Source organism: Balearica regulorum, chromosome 4, assembly GCF_011004875.1.
Source record: "Balearica regulorum gibbericeps isolate bBalReg1 chromosome 4, bBalReg1.pri, whole genome shotgun sequence".
Taxonomy (NCBI): domain Eukaryota; kingdom Metazoa; phylum Chordata; class Aves; order Gruiformes; family Gruidae; genus Balearica; species Balearica regulorum.
In genome coordinates this window covers 71,974,165-72,000,441 of record NC_046187.1, presented here as the reverse complement: position 1 = coordinate 72,000,441, position 26,277 = coordinate 71,974,165, and the positions used below count along the sequence as shown (strand labels likewise).

The window sequence follows — 26,277 nt, the reverse complement described above, 5'->3', positions numbered from 1 at the left end:
AAAGTGTGGTTGCCATATCTGAAAAACAGTTACTGCAAGGTAAACTAAGTCTTTGAAGTTGAAGGTCATATTTAAATGCATGCATCTTTGAGGCTGTTTCCAGGGGAAGCTCGTTCTACTTCTCTTACATACGTGATTATATCATAGCACTTATTAAATGGTGTGAAGGTTCTCCCATGTCTATAGAATGTCTAAATTATTTTCTCGTAACTGCAGTGGGTCTAATGTCTTTTCATTCTCCTCACTGAAAAAAAAAACCAATTGTCTGAAACTGCATTAATAAATCACAGAATCATGGAATAGTTGAGGTTGAAATGGACCTCTAGGTGTTGTCTTCTCAAAGCAGCATCTACTGGAGCAGGTTGCTTAGGACCATGTTCAGTCAAGCTTTGACAGTCTCCAAGGATGGAGCCTCCATAACCTCTCTGAGCAACATCTTCAAGTGTCCGAGCAGCCTCACAGGCAGAAAACAAACAAATAAAATCTGTATTTAAGTGGAATTTCCTGTATTTCAACTTGCGCCTATTGGCTTTCATCTTTGTACTGGATACCACTGAGAAAATTCTGGCCTTTTCTTCTGTACTTCTGTCGTCTTCTGGTCAGATATTTCTACACATTGATAAAGATCCTCCTGAGCCTTCTCCAGGCTGAACAATCTCAGCCGCCCCTTGTACACCACATGCTGCAAGGCTGTAGCCATCCATGTGGCTTTCTGCTGGGACTCCCTCCAGTGTGAAGGAGAGTTGGCCCTTTGTATCTGGGAAGAAAAGACTCCTTTTAGGAGAAAGACTTTCAGTGCTGCTTCCTAAGCAACAGAGGACTTGTCTTCGATACAGCTTTTCTGGAATTAGAAATGCTTACTTCAAGGCTAAAAAGTAAACCTGGTGAAATTGTGCCCTTAATGATCTTAACTCCGTGATGGCAGATCTCCGCTCCCATGAGGAGATCTCATGGTTGGGGAGAGCAGGCAGTATTGTGGATTAGACAGCTGGTTTTGAGCAAAGCTAAAATGCTAGCAGTTTGAAATTGCCTTTGTTTTGTATAAATCTGTGCACATGCTCAACTATCAAATTACTTAGGCAAGATAGTCATTTAGATTTTGAGTCCAGTCTTTTTGCTTTTTGCAGTTGATTGTTTTATAATTTGACTTAAAAACTGATCAGTAAGGTGTCCTATCTCTGCTGCTGCTGTGTAATACTGTTGTAACTTTTCACTTATCTGATGATAATTTTTTACCATCAATATTTTTTTCTCCTAGTTATCTGTTTAAGTTTCTTCACAGCCAGTGTTGCACTCTATAAATGTGCCTAGTAGGATGTGCAGGGAGGAGGAAAGTTTTTAGATTTTATGACAAGTCAGTCTTTTGGTCTCATTCTCTGAATATGGCATATTTCTCCTAATAAAATATGTGGTATGTATATTGAATTTTATATGATAGATTTTTGTCCATGTTCTCAAACCTCCTGCGTAGGAAGGCCTGCAAGAAACTTAAATTTACCTTTCATAGATTTCGGTGGCTCTGAATTTTGTACTGTAAAGGACAGTTTTATTACACACAGGTTGTCATAAAAATGTTTAAAACATGAAATGGTAATTTTGTGTTGCAGTTGCCTTTAGTGGATAGTTGGAAATTAATTTTGTGTTTTTTCTTTTACAGATGCATATAGACTCCCATGATGCTCTGGGAGTACTGAACACTTTGTTTGAAATTTTAGCTCCTTCATCCCTTCGCCCTGTGGACATGCTTTTAAGGAGCATGTTTGTTACTCCTAAAACAATGGTAAGCAAGTGGGAACCTGCTAAAGCAGGTGAAATGTTTCTAGGTAAGTAGTAAAAGTGGTCGTTTCCAGGCAAGAGAGAATCTGGTCTCTTTTGGGCAGAACAAAGGAGCCTGTGTTTCTCTTCCATATTTTGCAATGTGATGTTAAAGTAACTGCAGCAGATTTTAGGAAAGAATTCATCAGAACTAATAAGATTTACCAGCAAGGTGCACTGTATACAGGAACATTCTGCTTATGGATTACTTGCCTTCATTTTATATTTTGAGGATCAGGAAGGTAGAGAAACATATTGTTATAAAATTGCATTCTAGAATTTATTATAGGTAAATCACACTTTTTTTTTTCTTATGCAAGCATTTGTACTGTTTTTATAGTTGAGATTAGGTTAATTTTTTCGAAGACTTGCTTTAGAAAAGTTGAATGCATTCCTATGTTGTGTTGAATACTTTTAAAGTTAAACACTTTCATTAACTGTTGCATAAAACCATACCTATTTGAGAACAGAGCAAGCAGGAAATAACTTCTGTGTTTAGGTCTTCCAAAACACTATTCTCATGGTAACTGTCAACCTTATTCACTGTGTTAATACTCTGCTTTTTTATGTTTGTGTCAGGCATCGGTGAGCACTGTCCAGCTATGGATTTCTGGAATTTTAGCTATCCTTAGAGTTCTGATTTCACAGTCAACAGAAGATATCGTTCTATCTCGTATACAAGAGCTTTCCTTCTCACCATACTTGATTTCGTGTCAAGCAATTAACAGACTGAGATGTGGGGAAGATAACATAGCCGCACCAGAGGATCACACTGAGCTTAAACAGGCTAAATATCTGCCTGAAGAGACATTTTCTAGGTATGTTGTCTTCTGAATAACTTAGAGGAAAGATTAAGATTTCTGAGAAATCACAAATATATTATGCAATATATAGACATGTATAGAATTGTTATCTGATAGGAATAAAGTCTGCTAATAAGTTGATATGGGAGGAGTGTGTATGGAGGAAGGAATAATGATACGGACAGTAGAGGGTGAGCAGAGGAGCAGTTTGTAGTAGGGACTTCGAACTGTTCTGATACCTCTTCTCAAGCCAAGTGAAGGACCTGATGGAGCTGTTAAAATGAGTGAATCTTGGATGTATTAAAATTGGATCAAAAAATTTAACTGCTTAACCTTTTCCTCCCTCCCTATGTGGAGTCTGAAAGATGAGTCATCCCCTTAGTAGAAGCCCAGGTTCTGTACTAGAATCTTGGCAGTAGATGGATTCAAATCTATTAAGTTAGTCCTGCTCTTTATTTCTTATTGTTAAAGAGCTAGTTTTGTGTAGTTAGCTTCCCATGCTGATGTCCTCAGGGTGTGACAAACTTCAGGCAAAAGAAGTGTGGAGAGGTGGCAATGGTATTATGTTGACATAATGTTTGTTGTTAAGGCATTATGTTTTAATGTGGTGGGAAGCATTTGAAATAGCTATTTGTTTACGAAAAGAACTTTTTGCTCAACTATGAAACTTCAGATAGAAATAAAATGCTGCTCCCTATCATTTAGCTCACTGAGTGCGATGGGTAGAGGGAAGAGGGGTTTCTGGACTCCCTTAATGTGACTTTATGTCCGACAGGAGTGAGTTGAGGACAGTTATGGCCAGGAGCAAGGATGGCTTTCCTCAAATGCCCTTTTTTGGTGTTTCTTTTGATTATTTTTTTTTTCCCCTGGCTAGAGATTTGATATGGAACCTGTGTAGTAGAGTGTGGATAGATGAGGCTGTAAACAGCTAATTACTGTGACTTGCTGAGTTACAGCTCGTCAGCTGAGCTGCAGTAACTCAGGGTGTGTTTTTCGCTCATTGCAGATCACCATAAAGGCACCATAGCGTTTTCAATGTTTGCAGTGTAGGCGAGGTGGGCTGGTGTACGCATGCTATCACGACTTTAGCTGATGAGTAAAGAACCCAGAGCCAATATGTAATTATTGAAGTGCTTGTGGTTCATCTTTTCATACCTATAGCATCATATATGTTTTAGGTCAACCTGTTCTGTAGCGTTTAACTTACTGAGTTTCACAGGAAAACCTCATCTTATTCTGCAAGATGTTGTATTGATAGTTTCTCTGTTGATTGTATACATGTGTTTTTTTAAGGTTCTTATTACAGCTGGTTGGCATTTTACTGGAAGATATTGTTACCAAACAATTGAAAGTGGACATGAATGAGCAGCAACATACTTTTTACTGCCAGGAGCTGGGCACGCTGCTTATGTGCTTAATACATATCTTCAAATCAGGTAATACTTTAAACAATGCCTTGTGTTGTAGCATGCAGTGGCAGGGTGGCTTTTCAGTTCTGAGACAATTGTTGAATGTGGTGAACTACTGAAAAGGAATATGTAGATGCTGAAGACGTTCTGTCCTACTCACTATAAAGAACCTCCCAAACTTTGTGCTTCAGGCGTGCAGGGCACATTTTTCACATTTCTTCTATGTGGAACAAAATGTAACTAGTGACTTTTCATCTGTCTAAGATTTTTCCAGTCCAAAAATGCAAAGCGTTCCAAATTTGTGGCTATATTTCTCATGCTTTTTCTCAATTGGAGGTTGGTAGGAATGTCCAGGCTTAAAATACAGAGTTACAGACCACTGGTTCAGACTCAGGACAAGGTAGCTTCCTGGTCTTTGTCATAATTAGTAAAATAATACAAAAAGACCCCAAACAACCAACCAAAAACCAAAACCAGAACACTACAAAAGGCAGTACTGTTCCAGCTAGCTAGTCTTGAGCTCCTGTCTTCAGGTGTGGGAGTTCTGCCTTAGATGTCCTCTGCTAGATACCCAGTTTCTGGCACTTCAATAACTCCTTAGCCTGATTTCTTAGTCTTATTTTCCTAGTAGTGGCACTATCTTCTCTTTCTTTTATTCTTTCTTTACTATGACTGTCCTTTTTGCCTTCTGATTTTCACCCTGCATCTGAAATCCAACGTTGGATTACAGTAGTTGGCTGCTATTTAAAAGGTCTTGGCACAAGTCCCTGGAGCTTCATAAACTTCCTTACAGATACGGGTCAAGGAACTCTGCATTCCATGGCCTCATCTGTAAAATGAGACTTACGGTACTTCACTACTTAGCAGATGCAAATAACCAAAAAAAGTGCATACAGAATACTGTTAGACATTTAACATGATTCTCTGCTCCATTCTGTCCCAGCAACCTCTAATCTTTTTTTCTTTTTAAGTTCTGCCTACAAAGTTCAGTTATAAAGCCCTTTCTTCAGGGGAAAAAAAATGTAGTTCTGTTACTGTCATTGCTACCAGCTGCTTCTCACAGACATAAGTATCGTAGGTGTAGACTTAAAATAAGTGACTAAAGTGCTGATGGAAGTGTTCTGGGTCTTCAGCTGGTTCTCTATCAAAGCTCAAAGCTTCTGCATTGCCTTGATTTAACTTCCAGTAGCTTTACTCCTCCTAGGCTTCAGTGACAGTAAGCCTCAGCCGGCAGCTAAGCACCACACAGAAAAGTGAATGTGAAACCAATTGAATTGTGTTGTGAGAGTTTGTGCAGCCACGGTGGATGATGATTTGTCTTTTGACTTGTCAGAAGAGAGCTTTCGTTTAAGAAACGGAGTCCTCCAAACCTGGGTTCTTGCCACAAAGACCCCGGGGACTGTGAGTGAAGAGGCGCAAAATATGGTGATGGTTACCAGAACCTTCCTTGATCTTTGTTTTAAGCCTGCTGTAGGGCACAGGACTCTGATGTAGTGAGTGATAGTTCTCTTTTCTCATGTGTCTGTTTACAATAATAACTGAAGTGTCTACACTCTTAATTGCTGTCATGGAGAAACATTTGAAATTAATATTACAATAACTAACTTATGCCAAGGTGATTTTGAGTAAGTGTTTAAACGGTGTCAAGCTAAGACCAATGAAATCAGAAGATCAAGCTGGTGATTGAAGTGTCGGAAGTGAGTTCTTCCACAGCGAGAGCTGAGAATAAGTGAAAGGGAAGACTCAGCTAGTTCTGCTACCGCGACTGGCTTCCAAGCTGCACTGTGAGTCTTGCCAGGAACTATATAGAAATTTTCATGTAAAATTAAATGTATCAGATAGGCAGAGCACTGGGATATGTGTGCAGTTTTGGGCGCCGCAGCACAAAAAGGACATAAAACTATTGGAGAGTGTCCAAAAGAGGGCAACAAAGATGGTGAAGGGTCTAGAGGGGAAGACGTATGAGGAGAGGCTGAAGTCCCTTGGTTTGTTCAGCCTAGAGAAGAGGAGACTGAGGGGAAACCTCACTGTGGCCTACAGCTTCCTCACGAGGAGGGGCGAAGGGGCAGGCGCTGATCTCCTCCCTCTGGTGACCAGTGATAGAACCAAAGGGAACAGAATGAAGCTGCGACGGGGGAGGTTTAGGTTTGATATCAGGAAACGGTTCTTCACCGAGAGGGTGGTCGGGCACTGGAACAGGCTCCCCGGGGAAGTGGTCACAGCATCGAGCTTGACTGAGTTCCAGAAGCATCTGGATAACACTCTCAGCCACATGCTCTGATTCGGCTGGTCCTGTGTGGAGCCAGGAGTTGGACTCGATGATCCTTATGGGTCCCTTCCAACTCAGCATATTCTATGTGTAGATGATGCATGATCTCTAGAAATTATTTAATCTAAGACTACAAATTAACTCTAAGTACTAGCAGTAATGTGGTTACTGATATGGTGTAACAGTAGAAGGAAAGTTGTTCAGACATTTGGGCTGTGTTTTCATGTCGTAGCATTTTCTTTCAGATTTAGGCTTAGGGTTAACTAAGTGCCTGGTTTTGTAATACTTTTGTTCAGTTACAACCTCTATAATTTTTTTCTCTTTAAGTTATATTCCCCTAACTACAGGTGCAGCTCATAGCGACTTGGGTCTGGGAACATAGACTAAGGTCTTCTGTCATTTTTAACCACTATTCCACTTGTTTTGTCTTCTCACCCATTATAGTATTTTTTCAAAATGTGAGCATTGCTGATTCCTATGTGTTCAACTGTAGGAAGCTACCGGATTACAAACGAACATTTTCAGTGTGCTACTTTGAAGTTAGTAGGAATAAAAGGCATAGACAAAGTAAAAGATTAGCACGTAGTGGCTTTCATGACTGTGGAAAGTCAGTAGATGGTGCAATTACTGCAAATGCAGGAAGCTGGAATGGATGTAGCACTGGTTTGCAATGCAAGCAAGCAACAGATCTACTTCATTATTCTGATCAGCTTTTGGTTTCTAATTGGTTCTGAAGAAACGCTTTTTTTCCCCTGATCTCATAAAATTCAAAGTCCTGTATCTTTAGACAACTTTGTCAGTTGTCCTTGTTTTCCTTCCCTTTGTTTTGGCATATGAATAGCAAATCAGTGAGTCAGAAAGCAAAATTCCGCTTTTGTGCTGAGCGTTCAGTATGCAGGGTAATGACTTTTCTCCACTTAAAACCATTTACTTTTTGCACTTTAGAAATTGGATGGAAGGGTACCAGTTTCATTTCAACTAAATGTATTTAGGAAGCCCTTATCTGAAGTAGGAGACTTGTAATTGGTCTTCCTTAGCATGTAGAATAGTACTTACAGCATGGATCTTAATTAAAACTTCTGTCTGTCTTTGTAAACAAAACAAACCCCCCAAATCCTGGTCTATAATTAACAATTTAAATTTGGTAAGGTTTTCATGTATCAGATAAACTTTTTGATGCATGATAGAGAAAAAGTTTAAAAGATAGATTTTATTACAATTCTAGTCTGATCTAAAGCATTATTTACTGAGTCTGGGAGCTGGTCATTACTGGTTTACACACTGCCCTTTGGCAAACTCCGTGATTTGCCTTACATTTGTAAAACCACTTAGGATATATCTTTCTTCCAGGAATGGTAGTGGCTTATGAAACAAGACTTGTGTTCTCATGGTGCCCTGGATAACTTTAAAACTTCAGAATTCAGACTAGAGCATAGTTACTCTAACATGATTTTATTGTTTTCAGGAATGTTTAGAAGAATCACAGCTGCCGCCACCAGACTTTTTACAGGAGATGGATCTGATGGTAGTTTCTATACTCTTGAAATTTTGAGTGATCTGGTTCAGTCTATGATTCCCACACATCCTTCTTTAGTTCTCCTCTGGTGTCAAATCCTGCTTCTTGTCAATTATACCAACTACAACTGGTGGTCAGAAGTGCATCAAACCCCGAAGTAAGATTTGTTTTGGATCCTTAGTGTTAGCAGTGTGTCTCCATAATTGTATTTGCTAAAATTATATTTTAAAAATCTAGCTTTTTATCTGCTAAGCCTGTCAGCTTGTTGAATAGTGCTATTTGGATTCTGAAATAGGTAGCTAGTTCTGCGTTTACTTTACGTGTATACATATTGTCTGTTCTGGTATCAACATGTATTTTGAACTAAGGAACAGTGTCCTGTGCTCAGTTGTTCCTCGAAAGAACTGCCAGGTAATCACTCCACTTATAAGCCAAGAAAGCTTCATCTCTGTATTACATTTAGTTAAAATTATGGAAATACTGAAAATTTTGTTATAGTTATTTCAGATTTCATGTTCCTAGGGAGGCTTCGTATTTCACCTTCTAGCAAATAACCAGCCATGTAGATGATATGCACTGTTGTGTTTATGAAAGTACAATCTGATCAGTATAACTGTAATTAGAGTTGTTTCTGTTATGTCCTCAGTGTGACTGTTACTAAATGCTATTGAAACATAGTATCAGCACCATGCTGATTCATTAGCATCAAGCACCATAGTAACCTCACTTAACATTAGTTTTCTGAAGTGAGTGTTCTCTTGGTCTGAAGTTAGTTCATCCCACCTGTCAGGCATTGGAGTGATTCTTCTTCTGGGGGTAAGGAAGATAAATCTCCTATGTGGGTGGGTGTCCCTCTGTCTTAACTGTGGAGGGAGATTAACAGCTGACTTGAGACATGCCTAATGCCTGTGCAGTGAATGTTATGGAAGAATAATCTTGCTCTGCAACATGAGTGGATCAATACTTGCTCACATGTAAGATTCTTGCCTCAGTTCAACCTCATGATGTGAAAAAATATTTTTCTAATTTGAGGAAACATGAAATTACCAGGCTTACGGGGAAAGTAAGGCAACTAGAATAGCTAAGGTGATGTCTGCTATTTATTGCCATTATCTTTTTTGATTTACCAATATTACCTCTATTTTATTTTTTTTCTGGGTAGGGCATCACTTTCAATCTGATGCTAGACTAAGAGCTCAAAAACACTGGTTTGGCTTGAGAAGAAGATACAGAGTTAGGTTCTGTTATCCTACCAGACATGCAATAGCTGATGTTTTTCTTTTAAATAATCTATTTAGTTCTTCAGACTGTCCAAGGAAGTAATAAGCATGGAACAAAAAAGTGATACTACAATTGTTAGAAAGTTGAGAGCTGATGGAAGGCTGTCTACTTCAAAGCAGTATAATGTTTGAGTGAAGTTTCTAGGAAAAGAAATATTGTGTAAGGACATTGGTAGGATATTCCAAGCGATTTGATCATTAATGTTTCAGTAGCCACAGTAATGAAATATAATAATAAAATAGTAACAAAATATAATGTGCTTCTTGCAGGCGACACAGTCTTTCTACAACTAAATTGCTTAGCCCTCAGATATCTGGAGACAGTGATGAATCAAATTCAGAATCTAAACGTGGCATGTGCAATCGAGAGATAGTGAGAAGAGGAGCACTCATTCTTTTTTGTGACTATGTTGTAAGTTTTGAATTATGAATTTTATAACTAGAGTTTTGAGTTACTTTGTTATGCTTGACAGTCTTGTAACTGATGTGCATTAACTGAATCTGTTCACAAGTGAAAAATGAAGACTTGTGAAACTAGTAATTTTATTTTTCAAGTGGTGCTTCTGTAAGCTTAGGTACATCCTCATTTGGCTCTTTCTTTCTGTTCTGAACTGAGAATTCCCTTGACTTGTCAAGGATACCTGGCGCGTAATAGAATTATCTGCTGGGTATCACATCCCTTACTTGTGAGATACTAGGAGCACACTAAGCAGTGTTAGGCTTCCCAACATCAGTAGTCTATAGACAGTGTCTATAGACAACAAATTTCTGTCTTTATACCTTAAGAGGAGTGTTTTTAAATTAACATTTAAGTTCCATTTTGGCTCTGTAATGAGAGCAGTTCCTGTGGCTTTGGCCTCTTGCTGCCTCAATATTAGGATTTTAGTTCATTGGGAACTTTTAAAGTGAATCTTCCCATAATATCTAGTATTGCACTTTGTTTTGCATTGCAGAGCAGTTTTGAGGTAAGCAAACTGCATTCCCTTCAGATTCAACTAAACCAAAAGCTATGTTTTAAGAAGCACTTCAAGTACTAACGGATGTTCAGTCACCAGAGTCAGATTAGAGGTAGTCCAAGGTAAAACCTTCCATAAACCTCTTTACTGGGGAGTGTCAGCCTCTCAGCATCACCTGGCTAGCTCTACAGATCTTTTTATCTTGCATTGCACTGCTTGCTGATATACACATAGCCTCCATAGGTTTAAAACTAGTTATTGACAGATCTCTTTGGGTTTGCTTTCCAGAAATTATTCATCTTGTGTTTAAGGCCAGTAGTAATAAGAAATCTTTAAAAAGAAGCCTAAATGAAAACCACATTTTACAAGACAACTGTGCATGTGCATGTTTATTTAAAGTAGCATTAAAAGCAGCATGTTTGAATCGATCTTCTCAATTTACTTGTTTCTAACCTGGACTTTTAGTGTTTTAAAAAAATAATTTACAAATTCATTATAAATCTCTTAATTTGCAACAAGATCAAAAGCATTTGGAAAATTTATCATATATAAATAATGATGGCGATATTAAAATAGAGACACTTTATGCATAATTTTAAAATAGCTACCAGAATTATATATGAAAAACTTCATGTTGTGTCAGAAAGTTTTTTAGTAATTAAACACTTAACATGGGTATTACTGGAATCAGATTTTAATTTTTTCCCCTTTAGTGTCAAAACCTACATGATTCAGAACACTTGACCTGGCTTATTGTGAATCATGTTCAAGACTTGATTAATCTGTCTCATGAGCCTCCAGTACAAGACTTCATTAGTGCTGTCCACAGGAATTCAGCAGCCAGTGGTCTCTTCATCCAGGCTATTCAATCACGGTGTGAGAATCTTGCAGCTGTAAGTTAACTTTTTCACTTTTTTTTTTTTAAAGAGTAAAGTCACTTATATTTCAGCACAAGTTTAACTGATAAGTTTGCAAATTCTGATGTTTCTGGGTCACTTATCAACTTTTAGTTATATTTTTAAAGTCACTTCTTTAAAAATGCAAACAATGAACCTTATATTAGCAACTTCAGTATCAGATGTGTTCTGATCCATCAAATCTATGAATTCAAGTAGAGTTGGTTAAGCTGCTTTTCCTCCTTCCTTTCCCTGTATAATAAATATCTGAAGGGTAAATTAAAGCTGTAAATTTCACCTTTGATTTCAGTACCTTGGTAGCATAAATAACAGAACTACTTAACTACAGTAAGCAGGAATAGGAACCAGTCCATCTTCATAGGCCCTAACAGCATGAAAATGATTTTCCAGCTCGTGCCTTCCCCATTGATCTGCCCCACAAGTTGTAGCCTCTTGGTGAGGGAAATACTGCTTCAGAAATTCCATGTATGATTTCTGTTGATTTCTGTCCCCTTCCCCTCCCCCCTATTAAAAGGAGTGGATGATGTTTTATAGGGATGTAATGTTGTATGCATCCCTCTTAATCTTGGGAACTCACTAGATGGGAAATGTAATTTCCTGGGCTTCCTCTAGTGCTAATGAGGGGAAATGCTACTGCACCCTGAGTAGCCTGGTAAGGTTTCCTGTCTCTTCCGATTGTCTCTCTGCAAATCTAGTGCAACTGCAGTAGCGATTTAACACTTTAAAGTTAGGTGAGGTGAATCTGGGCTTTAGTGTTTGAGAATCGGCAGAATGAACTGAACTAAACGTGTTTGAATGGAAGATGTGGTCATTTTATGAAATGTTTGGTGATTATTAGAAAAGTCAGTGAAATTAAAATAGCTGATATTTATAGTCTGCTCTAAAACAAGATTGGTTCCACAACTAGAACTAGTTTGTGTTTCTCCCTTTAGATTATTGGTGCTGAATTGGTACTCATATCTAAAAAAAAAACTAAAAAAAAAATCTAAAAAAAAAAAAAATTATCTGCACCCCCTTTTAATCCTGAGTAGCCATCACTGTTTCTTTGATTAAACATGTGCTCAAAAAATCTCTAATGCTTATCTGGATTTCTGTACTGTCTTGACTATGCTCATGTTCTTCCAGCAAGAGTTCAAGCTTCTTACTGTTCTCGAAGCTTTCTACAATTCCACTGAAGTCTCTCTAGCTTTTTTCTCTAAAAGTTTTGCTCCCTAGTTTTTGCTTACTCTTTGTAAAAGTAAGCTTTTACAGTTAAACATCAAACAACTTAATGTTCATATTAATTAAATAAGCCAGTAACTCAAACCTATTTGTATATAGATGATTATATTGATCAGCTAGTTCTAAATGCCTTTCCCTCTAGCTTTAAGATGGTTGTATTCTCACTGATTACTTTTTTGGGGGTCTGTTTTTCTCTTTTGTTTTGTTTCAACATCTAGCCCACAACTCTGAAGAAGACTTTACAGTGCTTAGAGGGAATACATCTCAGCCAGTCTGGGGCTGTTTTAACATTATATGTTGATAAGCTTCTGTGTACTCCGTTCCGTGTGCTTGCTCGCATGGTTGACACGCTGGCTTGCCGTCGAGTAGAAATGCTTTTGGCTGCAACTTTGCAGGTAAAGATAAATATATTCATTTGCAAATAAGATAGGGCAGTGCTAGCAATATAATCAAGTGTAGTGATTTTAAGTGCATCAAAATATGATGTTTAAGTGATTTCATTAGAAAGAAATTTTTTTTACTTTATAGATACATGAGTGTTTTCATTTCACGTTATCTGCCTATTATTTTCCTAATCTGTTCAGAGTACCTATGGGTATTTTACTTATTTTTATCCTATAAAATTCTTGTGACTCGTTCCTATAGAACAGCATTACTCAGTTACCAGTTGAAGAACTGGATAGAATTCAGGAATATCTTCAAAACAGTGGATTAGCAACAAGGTAAGTAATACCAATATGTCTTAAAACGCCAAACAAAGTAATGTTCTGGTACTAATTGTGTTAACTCTTTTCCTACATTTAGGTTTTTTTCTTAAGATAGTGGGTTGGTTTTGGAGGCAAAACAGGAGTAAAGCCTCTCTTATGAGATGCAGGCATATTCTGGCACAAGGACAGTTGTGTTAGCTGAGTTGAATTTGCAATATACTTAAGAATTAACGCAAGCTAAAGGGTTGAAGGCATCAAATTCTCTCTCCCACATCTCATTCAGTACTTAAATTTTGAGGGACTGCAACTGCAAATACTGTCCTTGACCAAAAACTACATTACTGAAAACAACTTTATTTTCCTCAGACTTTTGCAGAATTTTGTAAGTCCAACCTGGGTGGGCTTATTTTTTGGGTGGCTTTATTTTTTCTGCAGACAACTGTGTTAAAAGCTTTCACAGTTTAGTCTCCCAGCTGTTTAAAAGTAAACTGCTGTTATAAAAAGGAGCAACTTATTCAGTTTTTGAAAAAGCTTTATTTAATGTTGGAAGGAGCCTAATTTACTCCTCTTGGTGTCATTACTCTTTGAGATTAATATCAAGCAGGGGGAAAGATTCTAATGCCCAAGACTGCAGTGAATTGATAGTAATGTGCCTTCATAGGTAATGTTATATTTGAATTTTTTAAAAAACTCCAAAATCTCCAAATGACTTTATACAAGTTCTTGATAGCAGTAATGGAATAAAAAAGTCCCCAAACAAAAAAACCCTCAAACCCCTGACACTGACATAAATCCACAAACTGGAATTCTTAATATATTCACCAAGCAAAAAAAAGAAAAAAAAAAAGTTCTGTTTCAGTGGATTCTTGTTTGGTATCTGTTTAGAATGTATTTGTCTGCACACTGCATGATCTGTACACAAAGTTTGACTTTTCTTACTCATTAAGAAGATTTACTGCATAAAGAAAACTGAACAGCTTGCATTTTATGCTTAAACATATACCAATTTTAAATCTAAATTAAATTTAAATCTTTATTGTTGATGGTGCTGAGTTCATTTGTTTTGGCTACTGATAGCTGGTGAAATTTGCAGTTTTGCATCATATGACTGCATATATCCAACAAAGAACGTAAGACCCTACTGCTCTTCTCTCACAGGATTAGGATTGGCTCTGGATGTCTTTCTATTTTTAAATGATTTAAAAAACTGAGTAAGTTAGCTCTCTGCTGATGTGTTGTTCTGTTTTCAGACACCAACGACTTTACTCGCTCTTGGATAGGTTTCGTCTTATGGTAGCACCAGACACAACTAGTCCTTCACCTCTGGTTACCTCACACCCACTAGATGGAGAAGATGAACCAGCTTTAGAGAATGTAATTCTAGACAAAGTAAGATTATGTTTAGAAAAAGTCACTAAAAGTACCTTGACTGTAAACAAGCTTTTGCTCATTACAAAATATTTAGATACAGCTTATTTTTACGATGCAGTTAAAGTTCTCAGAATTGTCAATGAATCTCAAATATCAATGAATGATTTCATATATGTTGGCTGACTATTGAACTTAGGATGAATAATTAGCACATGCATAGATGTTTTATGTTGACAGTGCTGTGAAAAACTATCAAGTTTTGTTTCTTTGCCTAACTGAAACTGAAAGATTTATATAAGGTTCAGTAGAGACAGATACATATTCTTACTTGCTTTCTTGATATGTTTAGTGCAGTGATCAGTTCTGTTAATTTGCTGAAAACTGTTGATTGTCTCTTGGAAATTAAGCATTACTACTCAGCTTTAAATTACTTTCAGACAACAATCACGACTACTTAACTGTTTCTGTCTTTCATGTACTTAGATGTGTTTATTTCAAAGCGGGGTAGGAGGCTAAGAGCAAGTCTTTGGGGATCTATGTCTTCCTTCCTAGTTTGTCCCATGGCACAGATAATTTCTCCTTTTCATTCCTTTGTGTTCTACAGTGATACACAATAATAGGAAACGTATGTAACTGAGATAGCAAAAAAATTATTTGATGAGCTCACAGTTAGGAGGAGATTGATAAGTAGTTGAGGAACCCCTTGACTTAGGAGAGAGATTGAGCTACTTAGACAGCCAGAAGAAACACCGTTTGTGCCCAGAAACCCTTTACCCATAGTTTTCTATCTTCACATTAACCAAAAAAATCTCCTTCCTCTGTAACTGTAAATCCTGCACAAAGGAAGTAGTTTTTATATGCTTCCTCCACAACCCCTACATAGTTCATAAAATATCTCAGGTTGGAAGGGACCCACAAAGATCATCCAGTCCAACTGCCTGATTCTCACAGGGCTGCCTAAAACTAAATTGTATGACTAAGAGAGTTGTCCAGATGCTCCTTGAACTCTGACAGGCTTAGTTTCTTTCTAATTAATATCAGCAAATTCTAATTAAAATCAGCAACTGGACTCCACAGTCCAGTTATGAGAAAGAAAACAGAGAAAAGGGGTAACTGAGCCTCTCTATATTCCTTAGTTTAGTTATATTATTAACTAATTATTGTAGGCTCACCACTGATAAGGAGTAAATTTGCAGTGGTGTGTGATGGCCTTCATTTATTTCAGTGAGTGTTAAAAGTAATCCTCATCTGCTAGTTTGTTTGAATCTGAAGACTTTTCCTTGGTTTTAGTATTGGGGTTTTTGCTATTACTGTTATGTTTGTGCAACTAGTCAGTATTCCAGGGTTGTTTTTTCTAGATATTCTCCTGAGCTTTAGGATCCTAATACATACATCTATGCTGTATTTTAAGCTTCTTTTTTCCTCGTTACCTGTCCAGACTTGGAAATAGACAACTTGCCAGTCAAGATCTATTGGTCTAGTTTAAGATGGTCCATTCATCAGTTGTCTGTTTTGTCCTGCTTTTTTCTTTGAGTTGTTTTTGACATTAATGTGGCCTAGTGATCTCTTAAATGGACCACAATTCAATGCCAATGAGCCGTTCTCCCCCTGCTCCCATGAACTGTATTGTTTTCTGAAAACAAATATGTAATAGGGTGTGTTGGTTTTTTTTTTTTTTTTTTAATTATTAAAGGATTGGTATGTGTCATTAGTGAAATCGCAGTGTTGCATCAAGTCTGACTCAGCGCTGCTAGAAGGTGCGGAGTTGGTAAATAGGATTCCTCAGCCTGACCTGAACTCCTTCATGACCAGCAAGGTAACTTCATTGTCAGATGAAACACAGTCAGCTGAAGAGGATGTAATTATTTCTTATGTTCTTATTGGTAATATTAATAGATTAGATTCTTAAATGTAAACACTTCAAACTTATATAATGCTGGTAGTTCCCTTCTTGAATTTCACTTCATTTTGGAAACTGTTTCATTTCTGTGTCTAGCAATGCTGCTAATAATAGCTTTCCAGTAGTACAGGTTGGGTGTATAGAGGAAATGAAGGTTAGTTTATGTATTGCAATTACAAAAATCCAGTTTTACCATTTTATGTGATCTTCTTGTTTTACCATACAGTTTCTTACAAGGCCAGATGTTTCTGTAACCTTTTAAATATCTGTGCTAGATGACTTGCAATATGCCACCAACAGGCCACAGATAGTAAATCTGGTATAAAGGACAACTTAGATCAATTGCTTTGTTTTCTAAGAACACATTTTGTTCAATTTCTCTACGTTACGTTTGCTGCTGGTATGGGGAAATAATAGTGGGAAATTGTTTTTTAACAAGATTTTTGACTGACTTGTTTGAAAGCATGTTACTTGAAGATTCCTTGCATATAGGTCATCCTTAAGCTTTATTCACGTATTATTCTGAAAATTTGGAATAAGCATATTGATTTTTTTCTTTCCACTACAGTAGTGTTTGGAATTTGAAGGTGAAACAAATGTGGGCTTAATTACAGTATTTTTACACCACAGTAGAGCAGAGGTCGTAATAACAAGTTAGTTAATTAACTAATTTACCACCATATTAGCTTGTCTTTAAAAGCAATTTCTTTACTTTTTATTTACTATTTGATTTCAGGAATTCAACCTAAGCTTGTTAGCACCTTGTTTAACCCTTGGCATGAATGAAATCTCAAGAGACCAGAAGAGTAGCTTCTTTGAAACAACTCGGAGGGTAACTCTGGATCATGTGTCTGCCACTGTACAAAACCTTCCTGCCAACCACCAGGTTTTTCAACCACTATTGCCAACTGAGCCATCAGCCTACTGGAAAAAAATAAGCGATATCTTTGGTAATAGAAATAATGGTCTTTTTAAGTATATTCTCTCCTCTGCAAAGGCAATTTACAGATGTCTTGTGAATACGTGAACTTGCTATTTAAAAAAATCAAGATACTTGGTGTAAAAGTGCTTATGAAATAATTCTGAAAAACATTTATTGAGGGGGAAACAATTCAAACTGTTAGATTTCATCCAGTCTTATTTTATAGGAGATGAGGTGCTGTATCAGTCTATGATGACGCTTTGTCGTGCACTGGCTCAGTATTTGTTGTTACTCTCAAAACTACCAGCTGGTCTCCGTGTTCCTCCTGACAAAGAGGATGATATCCTGAAATTTGTAGTTATGTCAGTAGAGGTAAGAAACTACAACATAATTAAAGATGTGATGAAATGTTGGGAGAGGGAATAACTTTAGCTTAAACTGATCACCATTGAGTAACTTTTGATCTGGGCAATTTTCTTAACTGTACAAATTTCTTCAGTGGTTATTTGATATGTGCTAGTAAATCAGATGGGCTTATGGGACAAGGGCAGCTTTTTACAGAGAGAGGTTGATTGAGTGATGGAATGATCTTGGCATTTGGGAAAACGGCCCTGCACTGATTTTTTTTTTGGGGGGCCGGGGGGGGATAGACACTGAATAGACAGTATATTATGCTCATAATTTTCTTGTACTTAAATTCTGTTCTCTCAAAAAAAAAATATAACTTGCTAATAAAACTTCACATATTGCTGAGTACAAAAAAAAAAGAAGAAAACAAAATGTCTTTGGTTATAAGTTCTTCTGTTGTGAGTATTTGCTGTTAATGGGAGATTTTTATTTTTGCACAGGCACTATCATGGCATTTAATGCATGACCAGATTCCATTAAGTATAGATCTTCAAGCTGCTCTGGATTGTTGCTGTCTTACATTACAGCAGCCTAGTCTCTGGAATTTGCTGGCTTCTGCAGTTAATGTGACATATGCTTGCTCCTTAATTAATTGCATTAGATTTATCATAGAAGCAGGTGAGTCCACTTTGAACAGCTATGAGAATTTTCTCTAATAAATCATCAGTCATCATTGTTGAAATGCTAGGTGATTGGAATATTTTCTCTGAGTCCTTTTTAATTAGTTTTTGACAAATTTATTTTTACTATTTTAATTTCTCATTTAAAATTTTGTGTTTACTTTTGAACTTGGCAGATACCTTGGAGATGTAAATATTTGACTATATATGTGTTTTTGAGGAGAAAAATGGAATGTGAGATATGTAATAGCTATATCTTTTAAATATTTTTGTCTAATACAGTTGCAGTTGAACCTGGTAATCAACTGCTTAGTCCTGAAAGAAAGAAGAATACTTCAAAAGGCTTAAGTGAGGATGAAGTTGATTCAAACACACAGAGTAAGTAAACGGTGAATTCCACATTTGCCTTAAACTTTCACTAAAGAATTAAATGCTGCAGATTGAGCTTTTTAAAGCGTTGTGGGATTTTTAAATTTCATGTGGGAGAGGTAGAAGTGTTAATATTTCTTCTGATGAATGGCAGATTCATTGTCCTTCTACAGTGTGGGCACAGCGTGTTGAGGTGAAGGTCAAGTGTAGTCCATGAGTGTGGACAGCATTGTTTGCCATACCCAGCTGTGCTGGTACAGTAAGATACCACTTCCATCTGTAGAAATTACCTGCTTGTCAGATTTAGCATAGAGCCAGCTATGAGACTGTTTTCTCATAGGACAGATGGGTTTGTTCACTTTAAATTCTAACAAATGCTGTACTCGATGTGGCCCGTTCTTGCTGGGCTTAACATGTGAGCTGCTCTGCTGACAGATCTCAGGTACTGGTAATGTCCAGCACTGAGACTGGCAAAGTGCAAGCCATTGCAGGGAGGGTGGTAGTAATGTTCTTCAACTAGCTGAAATATTGTAGCATATTTCTTTGTCTACACCTTTATTGTGGTTTTATCCTTTTTAGTCGACATACTCTTTCATTAAGTGCTTTTTCGTTTTCTGTATCTTTTTAAATTAAGTGTCTTTTGAATAGATTCATAAAACTGAATTTCTTTTTCTCCCAATGAAGAAACTAGACACATTACTGCAGCTTGTGAGATGGTAGCTGAGATGGTGGAATGCTTACAGACTGTCTTGGCACTGGGGCATAAAAGAAACAGCAGTATTCCAGCGTTTCTTACTCCTGTCCTCAAGAACATCATCATCAGTTTAGCAAGGCTGCCTCTAGTGAACAGTTACACAAGAGTACCTCCCTTGGTATGTTCATTATCCATTTTTTTCAAGACTTTAAAGGCTATTGAACAACTCTTTGAAAACAAAGTGTGGTGTTGCATCTTAAGTTTTAGGTCAGTCAGGCTTCAACCTTTACTAGTTCAATCAGTTTGTCTTTTTAAATGCTGAGTAGCAAAACACTGTAAAGATATCAAATAAAAGTTCACTTTGGTGTCAGAGATTTGATTAGAAAAGAGTGTAGTTGCTCCTTACATTCTTATGTGAAAGAAGGTCCAGGTGGTAGCTAAAGAAAGGAGAAGCAAGCAGTGACTTGGGTGCTTTGCTGGGGCTAATATTTCCTCCTCTCAGGGGGATTGCTTACCCTGGACAGAGTGCAAAATCTACACTGCTACTTTCTTTGACATCTGAATTGACAAAATCATTTTTTGTCATGCTGAGTACCACAATGATGCAGTGGTACTGAGGTGTCTGAAGTAGTGTCTGAACTAGCTCAGTTATTTGTGTGTGGTACCATACCATGGTGCACCAGGCAGATACTCCTGGATTGTATCTCACCATTCTTTCCTAACTCATCTTGGATCCTTTGGACAAGATGTTTCAACCTTTTCTTTTCAGACACTGTAATGTGGATTTAAGAATGCCTCATGATTACCTCCATGTATTGTTACTACTGTGAAATTACTTTGGTTTGGTAAACTTCAAAACCATTATCAGAAACGTTTCTAGATGCTTATTAGGTAGAGCAAAAGGTGGTTTCCTGATAGGTGCGAGGCCGTTTCTGTTGCCTTTCTCTGTTTCTCAGCACTCTATTTTTGATGGAATGTCAAAAGATAGTAACTTTTTGGATTGAGACTTTTTTGCCCACTCTCAGATGTATCTTCATGCTCTTTCAGCCATCAATAGTATGTGAACTATTTTCCCCTGAATTATCTTTTAGCATCATTTCTGCACAATCTGGGAGTCACCTGGCACTTAAAATTTAAACTAAAACATATGGCAGAACTTACTTTCATGTCCAAACTTGGACAGTAGGACTGAATAATTTAATTCATAGTGAAAAATATGCAAACCCCCCCCCCCAAGATTAGAAATACAGTGTAAAATGTCTATTAGCTCTGTTAGATATTTAAATTTTCTCTAAGTTCTTTATATTTGGAGAATTACTGATGTCTTAACAGCTATAAATATTCAAAACCAGTATGTTAATGCTATTTCTGTTTTGGACAAGTAGTCTTTATATTTCTTCAGGTCTGGAAATTAGGCTGGTCACCAAAGCCTGCAGGTGACTTCGGCACCGTTTTTCCTGAAATCCCAGTAGAATTTCTTCAAGAAAAAGAAATTTTTAAGGAGTTCATCTATCGTATTAATACACTTGGTATGTACAGAACTAAAAATTAAAATAGTTGGCTCTTATTGGTCATTTACCTGTGTTGTGAAGTTACCAGATAACTGAATCTGGTACCATTTGTTTACTGTTGCTTGTGTGGAAGAGAGAATATTTCAGAGCAGGTTAGTAATTGTGTTGCAATAATTCTTAAATTTTACTCAATGCAGAGAAAGAAATTGTAAATTTTAGAAGTAAAGCCAAAAACTATTCTAATTCAGGGAAGTGGTTGCAGTGTGCTCTATAGAATGGCCACTTGTTTTCTGGAGCATACACTTGACAGCATGTTTGAGAATATTTCGCTTCCCTGCACTTTTTTATTCATGCATAGTATATAAATAGAATTTAGTGCCACACTCTCAATATTTTAAATGAGATGCTGTCACTTTAAAGCTTCTGGATATGTCACGGTTTGCTGAATGAGAACAGTAGGGCTTAAGAGTTCAAGTCTTTGCCAACAGATGAGACTGTCAAGGGTAATGCATCGAATTTTCTGTGTGCTTACAGAAGTTTGTTGGGTTTTAGGGTGATTTTTTGGTTTTTTTTTTTTCCCCCCTCTGATCTGCAGGTTGATGTTTGGCTGACTTGTGGTGTAGCACTGATTTCTGTTTGATCACTGTAGTGCCTAAGATGACATTCTTAGTTTTGATTCTTTAGATATCATTAGTATAAACTGCAAGGTATTATTCACAAATCCTCTGAAGTCTTTTATAGGTAAAAATAGGTTTGGAAAAACTTTGAGGAGTACTTGAATCTTAATGGCCTATTTCTAGGCAAATTCAGTCATTTTGCTTTTAGGGCATGAAGATTTCTTGGCTCATTATGGGATTCTCCACGACTTTTCTTTCCTGTGAAAATTGGCCAGTGTTCTGGATGATCTTCTGTGTTGTGAAAACCTGATGGGTCTCAAAGTTTCAAAAGCTGAACAATCAAAATATTTAAATATATACAAGAAACAACCTGAACAGGACCATTTAAATAATAATAATGTGCAGAACCCTTCTACAGAGTTCATCACTTCCTAAAATAGAACTCTTTAAGCTGTAGTGATTACAAAACTGCCAAATTGAATAGGAAATGGTATGAAACTAAATCTGTGGAAACAATGTACCATTTTTTAATGCCATCCCATGTTTGTTTGTATTAAGACATAAATGGCTATCTCTGAGTGTTTCTGTAGGATGGATCAGCCGTACTCAGTTTGAAGAGACTTGGGCTACTTTGCTTGGTGTGCTTGTAACTCAGCCTATTGTAATGGACCAAGAGGAGAACCAACAAGAGGTAATGTCATTCACTGAAATTTTTTTTTAATTAAATTTTAAATAAATTAAGAAAAATGTTTCTGTTAATAAACCTGTACAGCAGAAAACTAGCAATTTAAAACTAAGAAATTATTTCTGGTTTATATTTCCTTGTCTTCATATCCCTGTGAGTTCAGAGACATCCATCTTCTGACTTAAAGCTTCGGCAAGCATGTAAAAAGCACGGAAAAATCTTAGTGAAGCTGTTTCAATTTTATATTAACACTCAACATGTACACAGTGTGTCACTCAACGTGCACACAGGTCAAAGTTTGCTTCGTTACATGTTTGGCTTTAGGCACAATAGGGATTCCAAAAACTTGAGAGAAATAGTGTGTGAGAACACTGTGCCTTTAGGAAATACACTGGTTAACTACAGTAATACGTACTAGTTACAGTTATCCATGCTATCTAATAATCAAATTTCAAGAGGAGTTTCTTTGGTAAAGATTTTCTGTAAGATTCTTGACTAGAAACAAATTGACCTGGATATGCATGCCCGTGTCTCTCGCTCCCAGTTGTAGACTGTGTATTGGATATTGGCTTCTAACTTGGATGCCTTGGGTAGATGTTGAAAATTCAGTGGAAGGCATTTGGGGATCAGAGCCAAAGAAATTTATCTGTACCACAAGCAAAGATGACAGGAAACTTAGCTATCTTGAAAGAGGCTTTCCCTCTTCAGATGTCTTAACCTACTACCAACTGCATTTACTGTGTTCTAGCTCTGAACTGAAAGGTTTTTTTTCCTAGACTTATATAGCATTTGCTCCCAAATTGCAAACGGTCCTGACAATAGGTGCAGAGCCTAAAACATTTGAAAGAATTTGGAGGGTAGATGCCTATGAATAGTGGATTCTGGGGTAGCAAAGGGGTTTGTTTCTCTTGCTCCCTAGGTGTCAGACTCCAAAAAAAGAGTAGGGCATCACCATCCCTCTTCCCTGGGTTAGCATCTTCTGTTAGCTAGACTGACTTGAAGACTTGTTGCATAGCCTGCAGAATTTTTTACTTAATGTTTTCTACATAATGGCTGTGTTGGATCAGACTTAAGGCAACCTAGCCTTTGGTAGTTCCGTATTTGTCACATAGAGATCATTTATTTGTAGACTAGGAGTAATATTGCTCCGTTACTTTCCAAGGAAAACTAATATGTTCAACACTGCAAATATTTTAAATGCTGTTCTGAATTTCAGAATGTTAATATTTCCTGAAATAAAAATACAAGATTCTTTTTTTTAAAAAAAAAAGTTGAAAATTTGTTACCATCTTATATTTTCTAAAAAGGTTCAGACTCTCTTGTGGTCTGATACTTTCAAGATGGAATCAGAATCTATACAACCAAAGCAAAAACTGAGAAGCATCCTTCCACTTCAGAATCTGCAAGTGTTTGTGGTGTTTTTCTGATTTAAGTTTGTAAAAAAAAAAAAAAAAAACAAAAAAAACCAAAACCCTGATTTAGTCAAAGTACTGATGATAAACAATTCTGAGCAAAAAAGTTAAATGCACTGTGAAGGTTCTTGCTACCATCAACACAGCGAGGATGAGTTACAGCCCACAGTGTCAGAAGTTTATTTTAAGAGATTTTTTTTTTAAAGGGAAAGAAACATGATGATTTATAGTGGCAAAGTATTTGATGCAATATCTGTAGTTCCAGATACTTCTATTGGGGAAAAAATGTCAGTGCCTCAAATATGAATAATAGATCGAATCTAACCAAATATTTTAAGAAGGTTGCGTTACATTTTTCTCACACTTTTACAGTGGTGCTAGGTACTGAATGTGTAGCATCTTGGTTTAGAAGAAACACTAGCTGCATCTGGATAGTGATGCTGAGGAAAATGCAGCTGAAAATTCATGATGAGGTTGAGTTTTGTTCCTAAAGGGGCAGTTACTAAAAACAATTAACATGGATCCCTCTCTGAGGAGTTTCCAACTCAGATTTGTTTTTATTTGATTCTTTGTTTCAATGGGTAACTAATGGGTAGATGCAAACAAAGAAACTAAGCACTTTGAAAGCTCCAAAATGGACACCTTGAGGTTTTAATGCTGTTGGGATAAGAGAGGATGCATGCAGAATGGCTGATGAGATGGAACAGTGCGTTGCTGCTACAGTCACAGTGCTTTCTGTGCATTGCTTATGTCAGCTAGATTTCTGGATGGGAAGAAGTCTAGATGTCAGGCTTATTAATGATAATTTAGTGCAAGGTGACAAACTGATATTCAGGGCTTTCTGAGTATCAGGATTCTTTTTTTTTTTTTTTTTTTTTACAATTCAAATTACAGTAAATTCATTTTACAGGAAGATACAGAGAGGACCCAAATTAATGTTCTCGCAGTACAAGCCATAACTTCCTTGGTGCTGAGTGCAATGACGATACCTGTTGCAGGCAATCCAGCAGTTAGCTGTTTAGAACAGCAGCCCCGCAACAAAGCTTTAAAAGCTCTGGACACAAGGTATTTTTATTAGTTGCTCTCCAATGCATGAAAGTTACACTTGTGATTAATACATAATTGCAATTGCTTAATCTAACTGTAGCAAAAATATGTATAGCTGGATCTGTTTACACAGAATTTACATGGACTTAGCATCACAGACCTGCTGAGTTAAAAGACGGTAACTGAAAAAGACAGTATCTTATTAAAATCTGGTAAACAGTGTGTGGAATGTATTCCTCAACATTTCAGTTTTAGCATTCCTGATAATGAAAATAAGCATAGACACATAACATTGTAGAGTAAGCTAGTCAGACTTGCACAGAAATGTTAAAGGGAAAATCTGCTTAAATTAATTTCTGTTGGTCTTTCAGGTTTGGGAGGAAGCTAAGTGTTATCAGGGGAATTGTTGAACAGGAAATCCAGGCAATGGTATCTAAGAGAGATAATATTGCTACTCATCACTTATACCAAGCTTGGGACCCTGTTCCATCACTTTCTGCTGCTACTACAGGTAAGTGCCTGGGGGGGGGAAGTGCAGCGTGAATTTTTTACATTTAAAAAGTAGAAAAGATAGACAAGTAGAAGGATGCAGTTTGCAGGAAATGAAGCTATTTTCATATCTACTTTATGTGTGTTTTAAAAACTTGTCTTCTGCTTTGTTATAGGTGCTCTTATCAGCCACGAAAAACTCTTACTGCAGATCAATACTGAACGAGAAATAGGAGATATGGATTATAAACTGGGACAGGTTTGTTAAAACCTTAACTTTGAACTTGACTTTTATTACATTTCTTCCAGTTTGTGAGAATTCAGTTCAGAGACATTGCTTAACATCAAATGTAAACTAAAAGCCCTGAGTAGTGCAGAGTAGACCATAACTGGGTGACTCCTCTCAGCCAGCCATCCCACCTCTCATGGAATTTTTGCTTGTGTGTGTGAGGTCCACCTGTGAGCCAGATATTGAGTTGTCCATTTCAGCCTTGTGTGTTAAAGAGCCCTTGTAGGGCTGTTTGCATTCACTTTAACTATTGGATTTTAATTTGCTATTGCATGCTTGCAGTAGTCCTTAGGAAAAGAAAAATCATTGGACATAAGATAAGCAATGCTGGTTTAATTTTAAATAAACCCAGCATGGGGACATAAATTTCACTAGATGATGTTAGTTGGAAAATTAGCACTACATACAGTGAGTAAAAAATAGTCCTTATCCAGTTATTTATCTCCCTGAAAAATAAGTCTTTACATAAAGTTACATATGTTTAAAATGTAATATTTGTTTCACTATTCGAATAATATGTATTAGTGAAAAAAACTTCAGTTCTAAACTCAGATGACATTATTTTTCATGAGGAATCTTTTGCATAGGCAAGACTAAAGGATCGCTTGTCTGTCTCTAGGTATCTATATGTTCTCTTGAGATTCTAAAATGCCTTCAACGTTCAGTGTTTGCAGGTTTACAGACCCTATGTGTTATTTACAAAAGCTGTGAAGTCTTTAACATTACTAGGCATTAGACATCCTGCTTGAAAAATAAATAAATAAATGTGTGTATATTTTTGCTTAACATGAAAAAGAATTCGATGTAATGGTGAATTTTTGTCTAAGAAAAGAAAGAAGTTTTGAGCTAGGTAAGAAGTAATTTTAGAGGAAAAAGTAGTATCTGTATTGAAACACAGGAAGTGCTGATTTTGGTTTGGAATCTTCAGGCAGATCATTTATGAAATACCATCAGCAGGTCTTATTGTTCTGAAACTTTAATTTTATAAAAAAAACTTAAAGAACAACCAAGAAGTTTTATTTGCAGGTAACTGTTTATCTAGCCTGAGTC

At 36.8% G+C, this 26,277-nt stretch overlaps 1 protein-coding gene across 5 annotated transcripts in view; it reads left to right on the top strand.

Annotated features, from left to right (window-relative positions):
* The window catches only part of HTT (huntingtin), a 90,696-nt gene that overhangs the window by 47,623 nt on the left and 16,796 nt on the right, over positions 1 to 26,277 (top strand). For 4 of the 5 annotated variants that reach the window (XR_012835426.1, XM_075752600.1, XM_075752597.1 and 1 more), the window contains 20 exons: positions 1,658 to 1,780; positions 2,395 to 2,633; positions 3,912 to 4,054; positions 7,762 to 7,969; positions 9,363 to 9,504; positions 10,762 to 10,941; positions 12,405 to 12,581; positions 12,832 to 12,908; positions 14,144 to 14,282; positions 15,958 to 16,122; positions 16,901 to 17,114; positions 17,313 to 17,458; positions 17,935 to 18,112; positions 18,397 to 18,492; positions 19,168 to 19,355; positions 20,580 to 20,706; positions 21,896 to 21,996; positions 24,313 to 24,467; positions 24,821 to 24,960; positions 25,115 to 25,197. Coding sequence is in view for 4 of the 5 variants with exons in the window: in XM_075752600.1 (XP_075608715.1) it covers positions 1,658 to 1,780; positions 2,395 to 2,633; positions 3,912 to 4,054; positions 7,762 to 7,969; positions 9,363 to 9,504; positions 10,762 to 10,941; positions 12,405 to 12,581; positions 12,832 to 12,908; positions 14,144 to 14,282; positions 15,958 to 16,122; positions 16,901 to 17,114; positions 17,313 to 17,458; positions 17,935 to 18,112; positions 18,397 to 18,492; positions 19,168 to 19,355; positions 20,580 to 20,706; positions 21,896 to 21,996; positions 24,313 to 24,467; positions 24,821 to 24,960; positions 25,115 to 25,197 (3,021 nt within the window). In the remaining variant the exon portion in view is untranslated. The remainder of the gene's footprint in view (positions 1 to 1,657; positions 1,781 to 2,394; positions 2,634 to 3,911; positions 4,055 to 7,761; positions 7,970 to 9,362; positions 9,505 to 10,761; positions 10,942 to 12,404; positions 12,582 to 12,831; positions 12,909 to 14,143; positions 14,283 to 15,957; positions 16,123 to 16,900; positions 17,115 to 17,312; positions 17,459 to 17,934; positions 18,113 to 18,396; positions 18,493 to 19,167; positions 19,356 to 20,579; positions 20,707 to 21,895; positions 21,997 to 24,312; positions 24,468 to 24,820; positions 24,961 to 25,114; positions 25,198 to 26,277) is intronic. The other variant, XM_075752598.1, reaches the window with a different exon arrangement.